Source organism: Carettochelys insculpta, chromosome 2 (genome assembly GCF_033958435.1).
Source record: "Carettochelys insculpta isolate YL-2023 chromosome 2, ASM3395843v1, whole genome shotgun sequence".
NCBI classification, from domain to species: domain Eukaryota; kingdom Metazoa; phylum Chordata; order Testudines; family Carettochelyidae; genus Carettochelys; species Carettochelys insculpta.
This window is the reverse complement of record NC_134138.1, coordinates 108,737,854-108,755,513: the sequence shown is the minus strand read 5'-3', so window position 1 is coordinate 108,755,513 and position 17,660 is coordinate 108,737,854. Positions and strand designations below refer to the sequence as shown.

The following is a 17,660-nucleotide window of genomic DNA, read 5'->3' as shown; positions in this document are numbered from 1 at the left end:
AGGGGGTGCTTGTGGAGTGTTTCTTTACTTTCAGTAAGAGAAATTTTTGGCCTAATTTGAGGGTCACTCGGCATGAAAACAAATAAAATGATAGTGAACAGAAAAACACTGGAGTCAGACTGATTTACTGCAATTCTCTCTCTGTCCTGCTTGATGGAGAAGTGCTGAGGGTGATGAGGTGAAGCCAGTACTCTGCCATAGGGTGTTTAGATGCTGAGTTTTGGTTTACTCCAATATATTGATGAAAAGGCATGTCTACATTGACTTCTGGGCTTTCAGTGAGTTCTTCTCTAGCTAGGTATGGTGATAAGAACCATATACCTCACATAATCTACTGGTTTACAACAGAAGCATATCATTTTGTCTCTTTTTAGTGCATGAGTGAACTGACTATACCAGCCTGTTACTATTCCAAACACCACTCTTCCTCTACTTCTGCCATGCAGCAACAAACAGAATGTACTCCCTGCTGGTGGCTGTAGTGCTTATCTGAGTATTACCATGGTTACCCTGAAGTCCTTGAGTATTTAGTGCCATAGGTGCACTTCTCAATTACATATGTAATATTTTGGTTTTGGTCCAATCTATATCATGTACCTAGCATACTTCCGGTTGCTGGATTAAGAGTAAATTGAACATCAAACCCCAAAATAACCAGTTTGGTTATTAAGGAGGACTGATTGCAGCTCCATGGCTTAGGAGTTTTGCACTTAAACCTAAGAGTCAATCATTTTGTAAGGTATTAAAAACTAGCAAAATTACAGTCCTTACTCTTTGATAATAGGTTGAATTTTCTGAGAATTGATAAGTAAACTCATTGATTAGTATACACAGTGCTTTTTTTTGTTTAAAAAAATAGGCGCTACTACACTGCTGGCTCCTCTTCCTGTCCCCGGCCACCCACCAGGGCTCCTGGGCTGGAGCTACTGGTGGACTCCGGGGGTTCCCCTGGCTGGGTCCCCAGGGCTGGAGCTGCTTCTATGTCTCGCAGCCCCAAGGCTGGTGGGGTCCCCCCACCACCTGGCCAGGGATCCCATGACTGAGGCTGTCAAGGTGTCAGGACAGAGTACTGGCCCATATCAGCTCCAAAAAAGCACTGAATATAGGAATTAATGATTTACAAGTTAGGTTTTTTAAAAAAATTAGTATGTGTCAATCTGATTTTTTGTACCAAATTATCCCAATAGCAGGACACAGTACCGTCAAGCGCCACACATAATTTAAATTCACAAATATCTGATGTGTAAACCTCTTTTGGTGAGTTTTTAAGGACTGATCAGTATCTCCTTCAACTGAGTCGTCAGGTGGTCATTCTCAATAACAGTGGTTCTCTATGGCTACATCTACACTATAATGATATTTCAAAAGACGATCTTCTGGAATATCTCTTCCGTAAGACCTTCTTGTGAAAGAGCGCAGCCACGCGCAAAAAAGCAGATCGAAAGATTGATCTTCTCTTTTGATAGAGTGCCTCCACACAGCCTCTATTCTTTCAAAAGAACGGCCCACAGATAGAAAACTATGGCACAATGAGGACTGCTTTTTGGAAAAAGGGACCATGGAGCATCTACACATGCTTTTTTTTTTTTTTTTTCAAAAGAGATGCTCTTCCTGAACTGGGCATGGGGGTGGGCTTCTGAAAGAAGAGCCACATCCTTTCGATTTCAGATCGAAAGAGCACATTTTGTGTGTGGATGCTCCGTGTATTCTTTCGAAAAAGGGCCTGATTTTCCAAAAGAACTTGCTAGTGTAGACACGGCCTATGGCTCCTAGAGTGTGGTGAAATCAATGTTTTCTGATTTTACTCTCATAAGAATAAATGGCCAGTCTGAAAGAGGGCACATCATTGTGGGTTTCTCTAAAGGAGAAGTTTGATGCAGCAGCCTTCACAAACAAGTGATGCGAAGTGGCAAAAATGACCTTCAAAAAAAAAACCCCTATCTTTTGCACCAAATCTGCAAAGCTGACATGAAGAGTGGGGAAATGGGTGTGGGTGCACATGTGAGTTGTGGGATAATCACGCTGCACATGTGAAAAATCTAGATGGGAGTAAGAGGTCTTATGTGGAGTATTAGTGTCCTACATAAGACAAAGCCCCTAATATCAGGACAGGCCCAACACCTTTGAGGTGTCCAGTCACCCTAGTGATAGGACAATGTGGTGTGCTGTAAGGAAAAGGAGCTGGGATGTGTGGGTTTATGCAAGCGATTGTGGGGTACAGAAGAAAGTGGAAAACTAGTGGTTGTGCATTTAAGGGAACCTGGAGGATGGGGCAGGAGGGACTGAGGCAGCACAGGACCCTAGAAATGTTGGAGACAGTGAGCATTTGGTTATGACACAACATATGGGGGGTAGCAATGGGTGGGAGCACTGCTGGGCTCTGGGGAAGGGTGAAGAGGGCTGTGAACCAGGCAAATGCACTTATCTTCTTGTCACTCACCTAACCACGGAGGTTACTGAAAAGGAGGATTTTCAAGGGGTGAGGTTGGGAGTGGAAGCACTCTGCACCAGAGTGCAGCCCTGAAGGAGTGTGGGACTCATTACAAAATTACAACCCCAGCCTCAAAATGGGGTAGAAGGGCGGGGGACATGCATGGGTGGAAGAGCCAGGCCGCTCACTGGACTTCAACCAGTGTAACCCGCCGTGGAGGAGAGAGCGAGAGCGAGAGCGAGAGCGAGATCAATGCACGTGGAGATGTCTGTTCTGTTTTGTGCCTCGCCCCCGGCCCCACCACTCCTGCCTGGCTCCGCCCTCGCGGACGCCGGCGGAACTCCCTTGGGCGCGGGGAGGGGCTGCTAATTGCCGGCCCGCTCCGAACTCCGGCCCGGGCCGTTCCAATTCCGGTGTCACCATGGCGACCGGACGCGGCTGGATCCTGCAGCAGCACAGCCGAGGGCTGGCGTGGGCAGCGGCTGCTCCCCAGTGTCGGGTGCCGCCCGCTCTCACCCCGCTGTCCTCCGCTGCGCCTCCGCCGGGTCGGGAGCGGAGCAGCTCCGCTGTGCAGCTCAGGTAACCACGCTCCTTTCCTGATGCTTCCCCGCGGCGGAGGGGGGTGCATTGCTGGGGGCGAGTGCCTCTGGTGCTCCAGCCCCGTTAACTCGGAACTCTAACGATGGCGTCTCTGGTGTGGCGAGTGGGAAGAGAGGGGCGTGTTTTGGAGAGCTGCAAAGCCTGCTGGGAGGGACAGGTTGTAGAGCCGTGTGGGCAGAGCTTGGGGATGTGTGGCCACCTTTTAGGTCTCACTTCTCCCCAGTTGGGGCAATGCCACTCAGTGTGACCTGATTGGAGCCCCTGTTCTGAGGAGCTGCCTGCTGTGTAGTTTGGGTCCCTCCGTGATCACTGAAGCCACGTGGGGAGATCTTAAACTGTGAAGAGTCTGGTTCTGGAGGGAGGCTAAGGCACCTGCAAGTGCCTGTGGCCCATAGGTGTGTGTGCATAGAGGGGCAGGAGAGGGTGTCAAAGGCTCTCTGTGTGCTGGCCATGCCCTAAGCAGACTTCTTGACAGCGCCAAGGGCTGCCTGGGGTAGGTCTGGCATATTCTGGGCTGTGCTGAGGTGGTCTGGGGAAGAGATCTCCGCCCCCTCCCCCCCGCTGCCTAAGGCCCCATCTTTTGTGGTGATGCAGATCCAGCCCCCACAACACCCAGTGGCCCAGTGAGGCAGTTGGCCCTACTTGCGTCAAGTGCCATTGACTCACAGAAGGAATTATATGGGGCCACACGCAGTCCTGCAGGAGGTAGGAAGCGAGGGTCTGGGCTTTCTCCTAGGCTTGTGGGTGGGGCTAAAAATTAGGCTTTCAGGATGTGGGAAGAGGCTCCAGGTTGGGACAGAGGGTGCAGATGTGGGAAGAGGTGAGGACTCCAACTGGGGGGTGTGGACTCTATGTTGTGCTGTGGGATGAGGAGTTTGGGGCGTGGGAGGGGGGGTCCTGTGTGTGGCCAAGAAGTCTGAAGTGCAGGAGGGGGCTCTGAGTAGTGGGCCAGAGAGCTTTTGGAGTGTGGGAGCTTGGGGGTTGTGCTCCAGCGAGGGGTGTGGGCTCTGGCATAGGGCCAATGGTGGCACAGTAGTTTGAGGGCATGGAAGGAGGTGTGGGGTGCAGACTGTTGGAGGGAGTTTGGGTGCAGGATGGGGTTTAGAATTAGGGTGTGGGTGCAGGACATGGGAGGGAGTTAGGGCATGGGAGGGGGTTCTAGCCTGGAGGAGGAATCTGGGATGCAGGCTCTAGCCTGATAGCACTCACCCCGAGTAGCTTCTGGCCAGTGGCACAGTGAGGCTAAGGCTCCTACCTGCCCTGCTCCTAGATGTGGCTGCTGTGTCCAGCCCCTAGGTGGAGGGACTAATCTGCTTTATGTGGTGTGCACTGCCCACACCTTCAGATACTGCACTTGTAGTTGGCTGCAGAGCTGAAGTTGAGGATTTGGCAGCCTGTGGATGTTCCCTGATTGCTTCTCTGCCAAGGGGCATCAGGGCCATGCCAGCAAGGTGCTGGGGGCTCTGGCACAAGGCCTTGAGGCTTCTGGAATGAAACGGGGGGCCAGATCCGGCCCATGGGCTATAAATTCTCCAGCCCTGGCAATCCTCTTAATGTTTGCAGTCACTAGACTGTGGTTGGGGTCCATATCCGCTCAATGGGAAGCGCTGAACTTTCCAAGGAGCGGATATGGACTCCGACCGCAGTCTAGTGACTGCAAACTGTACTGCACTGACGTCCATCTTATTATTATCAAAATGATACCTATCATGTTCTTGGACTTGCTGTCATCCGATCACCATATCCACTCCCTACAGCCCTTTTGCTGGAATCTCGTGTTGCAGATCACCATCTCGTACTCCGTAGCAAACTCTAGTAGTCTCTTGCCTCGTTTGTTTCTTTATCTGTATCCAAATCTTCCCATGATTCTCTTTTGCTAAGGAGAAATCTGACTCCTGCCTCATGCTTCATTTCATTCTCTGACCAAATGACTTCACAACTACACATCTCTCCCGATACCGTCCAGTTCATCTTCACCAGTCCAGGTATGTCACATTGGGATCTCTCCATCTCCTTTCAAAGCACTCTAACTTGCCAGTCACCTACAGAGTTTGATAGTATATGCATTAATTGTAATCGTCTTTCGGTAACCAATTTATCAACCCAATCTCGATCGATCAATTGGTGCCACGGACCTTGTTTATACAGGTGACGTCCAAGCTGGCATATTTTATCAGTTAATTGTACTGGCATCGGATTTAATTCATATTGTTGTATTATGATCAGCGCATAGACACTCATCTGATCAATCCTCCTCCTTTATCAAGCCTTGGGACTGGCATGGAACCCCGATAGGCCTCATGGTGAGGATGAAACTTAAGAGAAAGTATAAGACAATAGTTCAAGAAACAAAGAGATGTGGCAAGGTTAGGTGAGGAAGAAATAGGGAATGCATATAGAGCAGCACTTGAAGAGAAGATCAGGAATGTGGGCTCAGAGAAGGACCTAGATAAGAGAGTCGAAGGAATAGCCATGGTGATAGAAGAGGGAATTGAGCAGATGGTTCCAGAAGAAGGGAAGATCAATAACAAGTGGATTATGCAGGAGACGCTGAAGTTGGTCCAAGAGAAGAGAGTGTTGAAGATCAGAAGGGATGTTTCTGAGAGGGTAGAACAGCAATATAGAGTGAAATACAATGAGGTAAGAAAAGCGGCCAGAATGGATAAGGCCAAATGGTTAGAGGAGCAGTATGAAGCTATAGAGAGGTATTATGGTTAGTGTAAGACTAGGAAGGTGTGTAAAATGATCAGGAATATTAATAGGAAGTGGCCGCTGAAGCAGATAGTGGTCAGAGACGAAAACAACATGGCGCACATGAACAAGGAGAAGGTTATGCAGTGATGGAGAAGATGTTGCATTGATCTGTACAAAGCACAGTTGGACCTGAGTGTCTCAGAGAGACTGATTGAAGAACTGAAAGAGATATCAGCACCGAGCATTGAGAGTGAGACCGATATTTCGAAGGAGGAAGTAGAAAGAGCAGTGAAGCAACTACCTTGGAAATGATAAGATCATGGGAAAGATGATCAAATACAGCAGAGAAACTATGATTCAGGAAATATGCTGACTATATAACATAGCGTGCAAAGAAGGGATGGCACCTAAGGAATAGACAAGGTCTGTGCTAGTGACAGTATACAAGAAAGAAAGCGCATTGGAGTGCAAGAACTGGAGAATGATTTCCCTAACAAGTCATTGAGGCAAGGTGCTGCTGATTATACAGACAGAGAGAATGAGATCATAGATAGAAGAACATCTAGCGGATGAGCAAACAGGACTTAGGAATGATAGAAGTACCATATAGAAGATAATGGCAGTAAGATTGATAGCAGAGAAAGCTTGATGAAAGAACAAGAACATTTACAATTGCTTTGTCCATTTTTCAGAAGGCCTTTGACAGAATAGATCAGAAAGTGATTTGGGTGGTGTTGGAGCGATGGACAAGATCAAAGAAAAGGTAGAAGAGATATCTGTGCACGGGATGAGAATCAACAACCTGAGGTTTGTTGATGATATAGTTATCATTGAGGAAGATGAAGAGAAGCTAGCAAGAACAGTGCAACTGTTAAATGAGGATGGGAAGCAGCACAGACTGATTATGAACATCAATAAAACAAAGACAATGGTATGTGGAATTAAGGAAATAGGAAGGAAGATCAGTGTAGGTGGGATCAAAATAGAGAATGTAGAGAAGTTCATGTATCAGGGGAGCAACATGACATATGACCTAGACCGTAAGAAGGAAATAATGACTAGAATAGTGAAAGCAACAGAGAGTAAGCTGTGCTAGTCTATACACTATCAAAACAAAAAGCAGTCAAGTAGCACTTTAAAGACTAGCAAAATAGTTTATTAGGTGAGCTTTCGTGGGACAGACCCACTTCTTCAGACCATAGCCAGACCAGAACAGACTCAATATTTAAGACACAGAGAACCAAAAACATTATTTTGCTAGTCTTTAACGTGCTACTTGACTGCTTTTTGTTTTGATAATGAAAGCAAGGGCGAGTTTGAAGGTGATGGATAAAATCTGAAAAAGCAAAGTGATTAGTGTAGAAACAAAGCTCAGCATCCTGAAAATGTGTGTATTCAGCAGCATGTTGTAAGGATGTACTTATGTCATTCTGAAGCCAAATCTTCATTTGGTTTACGGCACCAAGGCTGTGTCTACACTAGCTCCCAACTTCAAAGTGAGCATGGTAAGTAGGGTGTCGGGAGATTATTAATGAAGGAGGAAGCTAGATCTAGTATTCTTGAGTCTGATGGTCTAAGGTTTGTAAAAGTAGCCTTAGAAATTTGAAGTTCGAAATTCGCATGGCTGAATCTTGTTGTAGTCATCATTATATGCTTTCTTCTTAAAGTCCTAGCTCCTGGAGTCATGCAATTATGTGAAAATTTCTACTTTCCAGCCATTATGGTGTGTAGAAACACTTGAAAACATGAACACTTGAAAACATGAAAACCCTAACCCTAACCCTAAGCTTTTCTACACACCATTATGGCTGGAAACTAGAAAATTTCACATAATTGTTTGATTAAAAAACCAGAAACTAGCACACCTCTTCACAACTTTGATGATTTAAGAAGGTCTACCTTGTGATTTTATCATTTGGGGCTATTCGGAGCAGCGAGACTTGGACCCTGTATGCCCGCCAGGAAAAGAGGCTGAACGTCTTCCGCTTGTGCTGCCTCAGGCGCATCCTTGGAATATCATGGAAGGACAGAGTGACCAACACCGCTGTCCTCGAGCAAGCTGGAATCCCAACCATGCACACCCTCCTCAGGCAGCGTCGGCTCCGCTGGCTTGGCCACGTCCACAGGATGAATGATGGAAGGATTCCAAAAGACATCCTGTATGGTGAGCTAGCCTCTGGCAAAAGACCTCCCGGACGCCCCCAGTTGCGCTACAAAGATGTCTGCAAGAGAGACCTGAGAGAGGTAGACATCGAGCTGGACAACTGGGAAGAACTAGCAGATGACCGCAGCAGATGAAGGCAGGGGTTACACAAGGGCCTTCAGAAGGGTGAGATGAGGATCAGGCAGCTAGCAGAGGAGAAGCGAGCCCACAGAAAGTACACTAAGGACCTGCCAGACACCCATTACACATGCAACAGATGCAGCAAGGACTGTCAGTCTCGTGTGGCCCTTCACAATCACAGTCGATGCTGCAAATGATGATCCCAAATGGAACTATGAAGGGCGCTATCCATAGTCTACGTAGACTGAAGGATGCCTGCACAATACAAGCTCATTTGGAATGAAGTCCTCAATTGAAGCTATAAAGGGTGCGATCCATAGTCTATGCAGACTGAAGGATGCCTGCTACTACATTTGGGGCTAGCAATATTAGTGGAAAAAATGAAAACAAACAAACAAACCTGTACTGACAGCTACTACTGTCTGTTGGTACCAGTATCTGCAATAATTGAGGACCCAATCCCACAAATGCTCATATACATAAATGTTTGTAGGACTGGGCCTTGTTGCAGGTCATAAACTTCTGAGTTCAGAAGGGACTATTGTGACCATTTAGTCTGCCCTCCTGCACAAGTCAGTCCTCTTTCATACAATGAAGATCTTTTTCAGACTATTCACTCTGAAGAGTAGCAATTTTCAATTTTGTTCAGTGCACAAAGATGTTCTGGTGTTTTTATCGTTTGTGTATGTTTGTTTGAGCAGCAATCCTCCAACTGTTTTTGGGATATGGAAAACAAAATTCTTTTGATTAACGAAAATTTGTAATTACACTCATAAATGTCTGTAGCAAAAATGTTAGAAGTTTTAAACTTGATATAGATTTTGTGCTAAGAGAAGATGTGCTTTAATTTGGTTGAATGTAATAAAGTATGGCTATTTAAAAATTTTATGTGGAGATGATGTTTTATTTATTTATTTAAAGACTTTTCTGTGGTACTAATGGCTGTAGCATCTGAGCACCTAACAAAAAATGATCTTCTCTTATCTCCAGGGAGTCCTGCAAAAATGGTATTATTATTATCCCTATTTTGCAGATGGGGAAACTGAATCACATAAGGGATGTCTTGGTGGGCCATAAGGGTATGGGACGCTTCAGCTGTGAAAATGATCTTGAATAAAATATAGAGGGAATAAAGTGTCTTGAACCTTGGGTAGTTATTTACCTCTCTGTTAAATAGTTGTAAAAAGCGACCAAGTCAAAACTCTTCACTTAAACTGTCAGAGGCTTACCTTTGAAAGGGTGTAAATTATTAAATATGTTACAGGTTGAAACTCTCTGGTCAGGCAACATCTGTGGTCCACTTTTTCCAGTGCACATCCAAAGTGCATTGGCCGGGCCCTGAGCTGGCCATAAGAGGGGCTGGGGCTGGCATGGTGTGGAGGCTCTGTTGGGGTATCTGGGCTGGGTTCCACGCAGGCTGTGGGAGGGGCTTTGTTGGGGGCTGGGCCGGGCCCCACACTGGGTGGGAGAGGGACTGGAGCTGGCAAGTTGGAGGGGGCTCCACTGGGGAGGGCTGGCCTGGGCTCAGTGCTGGGCCAGCCCCCATGCTGGCCAGCAAGCTCCAAGGCGAATTGAATTAACCCTTGGATGCGGGGTTAGAGGGAGGTAGTGGGGGTTGGCTGGGCATGAGGGTCTGGGGTGATGAGGTCGTGGACGAAGGGCCGGGGAAGGAGCAGAGGTCTGGGGCAGTAGGGGGTCGTGAAGGTGAGCCTGTGTGGCCAGAGCCATGGGGCAGCACTAGGTGTTGGGTGGGTAGAGCTGAGAGCCTGGTGGCTGAAGCCAGGTGTTGAAGCCCACTGCCCTGTAGCCAGGGCAGGGATGAGCACCCAAGGCCAGTTTCTGCCACTACCTGTCTGGAGCCTGGGATTGGAGCTGGGAACCAGAGCCCAAAGCTGGAGCCACATGATCAGAACCAGGGATTGGTTGGTGCCTGAAGCCCAGCTGCCAGGCTCCTGAGGTTCCACCACTGAAGTCCTGCTGACCAACCACCACAAGGCTGAAGCCCAAGACCCATCGCCATCCAACCCCTTGGCCCCTGCTTGGGTTGAGAGCTCATCTTGCTCCTGCAACATTGTGTCCTGCCTGTCTCCAGAGCTGGTTCAGGGCTATGCGTCCAGGAGAGAGGGGTAGAAGCTGATATTTTGCCCCCATCACTGCCCAGGAGGTTGCTTTAGCTGCACAAAAAGTCCCTGGTGACCACATTTGAGAAACGTTGCTTTAAATCATAGAATCACAGCAGTGTAAGAGTGGAAGGGATCACAGCAGGTCATCTAGTCCTGTCATCTGCACTCAGTGCAGGTCTAATAACGAGTCAATAATTATTTCGCTGCTCCTGAAAGCAAATGTAAGAAAGGAGAGGCAGTAGGACATTAAGAATATCTACACCATCATTTCCAAAAGTGTTATGTGCACAGGTAAGAAAGCAAAGATAAGAATTAACCAGCAGAACCCAGAAGGTATATAAATTAAGATGGCTTTGGTAGCACAAGGCGTGTGTGGTGTCAATTTTAATTTTTCTGGAGTGGGGTTCAGCTTCCAAATATTTGAGAAACACTGGCATAGTAGGAAGGTCAGAAATGCTTGTGATATGTTCTCAACCCTTCTTTTGTATGACCTTGTGCAAGTTCTTACCCATTTCTTACCTCAGTTTCTCCACCTGTAAAATATTGTTAGAAGTGCCTCCCATTGGAAAGCACTGCGACCATCAGATGAAATGAGGAATAGTCATTTAAATTATTTCAGGCCTTATTTATGACTAGATAATTTGGAAACAATCTATATTGTTACAACTGTAATTACAAGTTGCTATGTTCTTTGAAACAGACGTGTTTATGCTTTCCCTAAGAAAAGGATGTCTCCATTTCGCATGTACAACAGATTTATGCAGAGAAAATACAGCTACAAAACCAAGTGCCACAAATTGAACAGCAATGAACCAACCACTGAGGCCATTGTGCTTTTGAGCTAGAGATTCTTAATAGAATGATCTTATTAAAGAAATTGTGTATGGGGGATTAACATCTGACATTTAGATTTTAGCCTTGTATATTTTGTCATGAAAGGTTTTCGAGTATGTAGCTTGATTTCTTATCTTCATGCACACAATGGACGTGAAAGTGAGTGGGTTGATGAATTAATGAAATGTGGACTTTTTGTTGTCAAAGATGAAAAATTAGAAATGAAATTCAAGCTTTTAAAAATGGCCTTTAAAAAGTGAAAAAGTAGAGTGGAAGATTTTCAAAAGCACCCTGGGGATTTAGGAACACATCCCACTGGCTTTAAACTGGACTTATGTTTGTAAATCTCTTGAGTGCTTTTGAAAACTTCCCTCAGAACACAGAAATCTTAATGACATTGCTTCAGACCAGATGGTAGAATTTTGACCCTTTTTCTATACAGTAGTATTGCCAAGCTATACATCACAAAAGATTGGTGTCTTCTTTAACATGTTAAGGGTGGAATTCTGTGTTCCAGTTGCTGAGCAGCTTTGCTGAAAAATGCAACGTCATGTTTTCCTTTTTCACAATCTAATGTCAGATTTGATCCAAAATTACCTGTCAACAGTAGTAGATCTAGTGAAACATACATCTGACCTTCAGGATCATATTTGACAAATTATTACTGATCACTGGTCCCTTAGACTCAGAGGATTGGCTTCTGAAGTGCACGGTGCATGACTTTTAGGTCAGAAGGCAATATGCTTCTCTAAATATGCTCCTAAACATAGGACCTTTGGGATTTCCATTTTGATGGCATAGTAATTTGTGAAGCGAACGAAGTATGTAATGAAGTCAAAGCTAATTTTTGTTCCTCATCTAAGTTTCATTTCTTCTCCACAATCATAAAATGTACTTTATTTATTGCCTATTTATATTAAATGTTTTGCTGACCCATGTCCATCCAAATTAGGTTTCTCTTAAGCATCTTCAGCTTCAGCTGGATGCCTAGATACAGCGTTGGATTGACCAGGTATTTAAATGCCATCTGGCAATCCAAACTCAGGAGCATTAACGAAGAGAGACTATAGGAAACTGTACTTTGTGGAACCACAGAAGCAGTGGGCACGTGGTTGACAGAGTCTGATTTCTGAGACTCCATCTACATGTTTTGTTATTTTTTCCAGAGTTGTTATGGGGTTTGATAATTTAGAATATTATGAATATACAGATAGTTTAAAATACATTTACTGTTTTGGGGACTTAGGTATAAAATGGGTGGCAGAATAAAGTATGTGACTTTATTTGCATTTGGCACAAGCAGGCTGCGTTTTTGTATTGTGGGAAGTAATGGCAATTTGCCACAAACTTCTAGCAGTGTTCAAAACTAAATACATAAAAACAGCAGCAAAGCCCACCTTGCTAGTGATTTAGGACACCTCTGACTGCAGAATGTGAGCAGATCTGAGGTGGGAGTATATTTTCATATTTTAGATATGATCCAGATTTGTAACTTTGTGTAATTTTTCTTGGGCTCTGACCAAATCAACATATAAATTACTCTATTTAAAATTTGTTATTAACATTTGAGAGTTAAGTGTGTTAACACAAATATCTGTCTTGATTCTAAATCTCTGTTTGCACTAGCAGTAACCTGAGTCCTAGGTAGAGTCTCTTCTTGACTGTGATTATGCAGGCCCTGATGGAGTTGCTCTTTGTAAGGAGATGAATGGATTGTCTTCTTCAGTAAAACTGACTGCATATTGTCATGGCACATGCAGAGCAGGAGTCTCCAGTTCACCTGAAGGACAGATCAGTCCTCAACTCTTTCTAGTAGGCCAGCAGGCACCTCACTCTGGCAGAGCTTGGGGGAAGTTGCAGGGGGTCTTTGCACATTCCCCCACTAGCACGTTCCCTGGTCCCACCTGCCAGTACATGTGCTCTCTCTGCCCCTTCCCCTCGCCATCTTCCAGTCCCATTTGCTGCCACCAGGTAATTTAAGTCCCCTCCCATTAGCCCCTGCTGCCACCACCAGCAGCACTGAGCGGCAAGAGCCACTTCTGGCTGCTAGTTCTGTGCCACTGCCAGCCCAGCTCTGTGGTCTGGAGGAGATGTATGCAGAGCAGTGAAGCAGAGAGGCCAGGCTGTCCTGGAAGTTGGCAGGAGCAGAGCAGAGGCTGTTGTGTTGTTCTGCTTCCCCATGGCACCTTCCGCCACAGTGAGTGCAGAGTGGGGGCTGACCCCTTCTGCTGCCCCACACCTGGCGCCCCAGTAATCTCCAAGGCTGCATATCTCAGAGGAAGAGATTTGAGGGAAGGGTGCGATGTGGGGGTGGGGAGGAGGGTAGAGTGGACGCAGAAGGAGGTTGTATGTTCCAGCCCCGTTTCATCTCATCAGCTTAATCATTTCACGTTACTGAAGAGCTGACTGGGGTCAGTCTTTTAACTATCACACGTCCCTCTCAATCTTGTTTATGTTGCCAGGTCCAGTACATATTGCTACATGTTTTTTTCAGTTAATGGTCATGTGACTAGTAACAGCTTTATCTTTGTGTTTGTAGGAATAGATCAGGAATCTTCACTGCCATGTCTGTGAAACAATCTGAAACTGAAACCATTTGTATTCAAAGGCAATGTCAGAACACTTCTGTCAAATCAAGATCTTGCTCATGCATTGAGAGGTGAGCATACCTGCAGCTTCAATGTGATAGTCAAAGTTTAAAGGGCAGTTCTGCTCTGAAATATAATCATATTTAAAAATAGCCTAGTGGATTCCATGTTTGTTTCTTGGTGATTTCCATATCAATTATTCTTTGTGTAAAAGTGACCTAGAATGTTTTTTTCCTGCTTACCGTAGAAGCTTCGAATTGGGGTCTGAGTATTAAAATGAACTCTTTCTCATGCATTATTACTCTTTAAGGAAGATTATGCAGCCACATATTTCCTCAGGTGCCTATGTGCAGCCCACTGGCACTGAAGAATGAGCTACCTTGTTTCTTAAAATCAAGCTTGTGACTGCCTTAGTTTAATAAATGGCACTTTAAAATAATTTGCTTGGTAAGAAATAGTGTTAGCACAGGAAATTTTAGAATGATGGGTATGTAAAATCTTTTCTTTCTGTGCTGATGTGCTTGGAAATGTTACAGGGACACTGTCAATGTGAAAATCACATTGTTCTCTGAAAAACTGTGTACCTCTCATTGTTACATGTAATATCTGAGATTGTTATAATTGGAATCTTAGAGAAATATGTTTGAGTTTACTTACTTTGTACATCTGAGCTCACTTAGATGTCAAGTTTTTAATATATTTCCCTTAGTATCTAGTGGTAGTCGTCAACCTGCGTTTGGGAGATTACAAACTGCTGGAGTAAATGGTCCAGGAGAGACTCGCACAGTTGCTGATTCCACCAGGGAACTGCAACACTCAGAAAAATGGGGAAAATAAAATCTGTTTATGTTGCATTTTTGTACCATGGACAAATGCTAATTTAATGGCCTGGAGCGTCCAACCCCTAAATGAAGGATTTGTGCCCCAGGCTGTGGTTTTAACATTCCAGCAGGTAACTGCAAAGCAGCAGCAGGAGTGTGATTTCAGGGAAGACAGCCTGACAGCCACAGCGGGAGACAGATTTACGTTTTCAGAAGTGCCACCAGGGTCCCTAGCTAGTCCTACTGAAGTTAGTGGTAGTCTTTCCATTGACTTGAATGAGAGTTAGATTAGACTTTCTACAAAACCCCATGGAGCTGAGGGGAGAGAAAGCATCCCACTGAAGTTTGGCTTGGACTTCACTGTTGGTGAAGAATCTTGGGACGTGACATCACATTTGAAAGGTGACAGCAATGTACAACATTCTGAGATACATTTGAAGAATATTAGTGCTTAGTGAGTGTATATGAGGCCATGATATGTGAACCTGAGTGGGTGGAGAGAGATGAACAGTATAATTTCACGTAATTCAAATGAGTTCTCTGTTACTTTTCTTAACCAAATTGGTTTAAAGCTCAAAAAAAAAAAAGTAATATGAACACACAAAGAACGAAGCTTCCAGTTAACATCTTGTGCCACTTGAATACACTGTTGTGAAGTGCAGAAAGCAAAGGCTTTAGATCAGAGCAACAAATCAAAACTGATAAGGCTGCAGGTTAAATCTCTTAAGTGAGCACATGGTGTTTTACAAAGACAGGTTTGACAAGTGAATTTATGAAATAGTAGCTGCTTTCTCTTTTGTTCAATTTCCTGAGCTTGAGGGTTAAAGGTTTTAGCTACTTGTCAACCCTGTAAAAGTTTGCAGTTAAGTCCAGTAATATTTTCCCTTTCTATTTGTTTTCAGTATGCCATCAGAGATACTGTTGAAGATATTTTCTTATTTGGATGCTACATCCCTGTTGTGTATTGGTTGTGTGAATAAACACTTCTATCATCTGTCCAATGACAAGTAAGGAAGGGAGCGGGGACATACAGTAATCTCACAGCAGTCAAATTAACTTGAATTATATAAGACTTTAATTTAGTTTCATGGATGCCAGGAAATTGATGCAAGTATGGAGCGGCTATTTTTCTGTTGTCTTGCGACCTGTATGGTAAATTTTCCATATATTGCATGGTGTTCTAGCTGTGTGAGTTCTATTAAAGTTAATGGGACTTAGGTGGCTAAAACCAAACACACTGTTTTGAAAACTTACCCGATTGCATTTATTGCTTTATAAGATCTATTTATGCGTTTCTTTCTGATTTAGATGAACTGGAAGAGGCTGCCAGGATCCCTCCTCACAGGCCGGTTTAGATAGGGATTTTACAAGTGTTCCTTTCAGGTTCCTTCTTTTTTAGCACAGTTTTTCCTCTTACTTTGTTGCATGGGACTTCTGTATCCAGCCACTTCTGGTGGTGGTTTCAGCAGCTTCCATTTTGACACAGTTCAGTTAATTTATTTTTGATCAAAACAAGGGAAAAAACAACTAGGAAAAAGGTTTATCGTGGGCATTTCAGTTCAAAAGTCCAAATTCCATAGTTTGTTATGGTCCATTGGTCAGGATATAAACATAAGACTTAGTTCATAGCAGTCTCTCACTGACATAAGCTTTACAGACAAACCAAGTGGAGAGGGTGATCTGTATGTAGTAATTAAAATGTTCAGGTATCAGGATTTTTAGTGCCTTGTTGTACTTCCCATCACTTAGGGAGAAAATCTGCTTCCGGGTAGACTCTCTCCTATTTTGCCAATTCTTCCCACTCCAATTCCCACTCCATGTACTAAAACGATGTGCACTGAAATTGTTTGTGTTGACACTGAAGTGTCATCTCTGGGCTTTGGCGCTCACACTCCAGTAGAGACTAGAGTCAGGGAAATCCACACCTCTAAATTATTGTCTGAAATGTTGACAGATGCAGGCAGACATTGATTACATTGGGTCACATATGGAAGATTTACTTTGCAATCCTGTAGGCTTGAAATACACTCTGTAAATAATTTCAGATACCACTTCTTGTTTAAATGTGATTATTATCACATAGGCCACAAAATTACAAGGGGCAACCCTGGTTTATCGAGCTTGTGATCTACAATAACTCCTTTGCCTTTTCTCAGCTTTGTTATTCTGCTCACACCATGAGTGACTGCAACTACTGTCAGTGGGAGAGATTTCAACAGATTTCAACAGCTTAGGGTATGTCTGCACTACCATATTTTGTCGAGGGAACTAATGTCGACATGCAGAAGTCACCAAAGCATGTTCATACTTGTTCCCTCTTCAACAGATTGCGTCCACATCTTTAACTCCCCCATTGACAGTGGGAGCAATGTATTGTGGGTATGTCTCTCACCGTGTCTAGGTGTGGAAGCATGGAACAGACACAGGGCTTCATGGGACCATACAAAACATCCTGTCCGGCACTGTGTTGCTCAATGGCTTCTGGCATTCTTTCGTGCCATTTTTCCAACTGCCATTTTCTGCTGTGCACTCTGGCATCTGCAGTGAGAAAGAATGGATGCCACGCATCTCTTGCATGCTCTGTTAACTGTCATTAAGATCTTGTGTATGGAAGCAGAGATCATCTTGAAATTACTGACTGAGGAAGAACACTTGGAGAAGCCTGACAGCGTGTGTGATATGGACAGCAGCAACCTGCCATTGCATTTGGCTGTCACACAGTAGCTGTGCAAGGTAAATTAGCACTTTTGGACTAGGGAAACCAGCAGTGATTGTTGAAATCGCATCGTCTTGCAGGCATGGGATGAAGACAAGTAGGTACAGAACTTTATGATGTGTGAAACAACCTTCCTGGAGCTGCATGCTGAGCTGGCCCCGAAACTTCAGTGCAAGGACACCTGAATGAGAGCTGCTCTTTCAGTGGGAAATAGCTTGGCAACAGTGGTGTAGATTGCTACCAGCCAGTTGCACATCCACTTGTAGCGGGCAAGTCTACAGATGGTGCTGTACTGCTGCAAGTGTGCACGGCAATACATTGCATTCTGCTACAGAGGACTGTGACTCTGGGAGACGTTCATGATGTAACGGCCGGTTTGCAGACATGGGATTTCCCAGCTCGGGGAGGAGGGGCTATGGATGGTACGCACACTCTGATTTTTAGCACCAGTCTGCCTTAACACTGAGTATATCCAGGAAGAGGTACTTCTTGATGGTGCTGGATCACCGTGGGTGTTTCACAGATGTCTTTACAGGGTGGTCTGGAAAGGTGCATTACACACGCATCTT

The 17,660-nt window shown here is 44.8% G+C and overlaps 1 protein-coding gene across 1 annotated transcript in view; it reads left to right on the top strand.

Annotated features, from left to right (window-relative positions):
• Positions 1-2,852: 2,852 nt before the first annotated feature.
• FBXO15 (F-box protein 15) overlaps positions 2,853-17,660 on the top strand; it is a 56,641-nt gene continuing 41,833 nt past the window's right edge. Inside the window, exons 1-3 of the mRNA XM_074985861.1 lie at positions 2,853-3,010; positions 13,506-13,625; positions 15,278-15,382. Of these exons, the coding sequence (XP_074841962.1) occupies positions 2,853-3,010; positions 13,506-13,625; positions 15,278-15,382 (383 nt within the window). The remainder of the gene's footprint in view (positions 3,011-13,505; positions 13,626-15,277; positions 15,383-17,660) is intronic.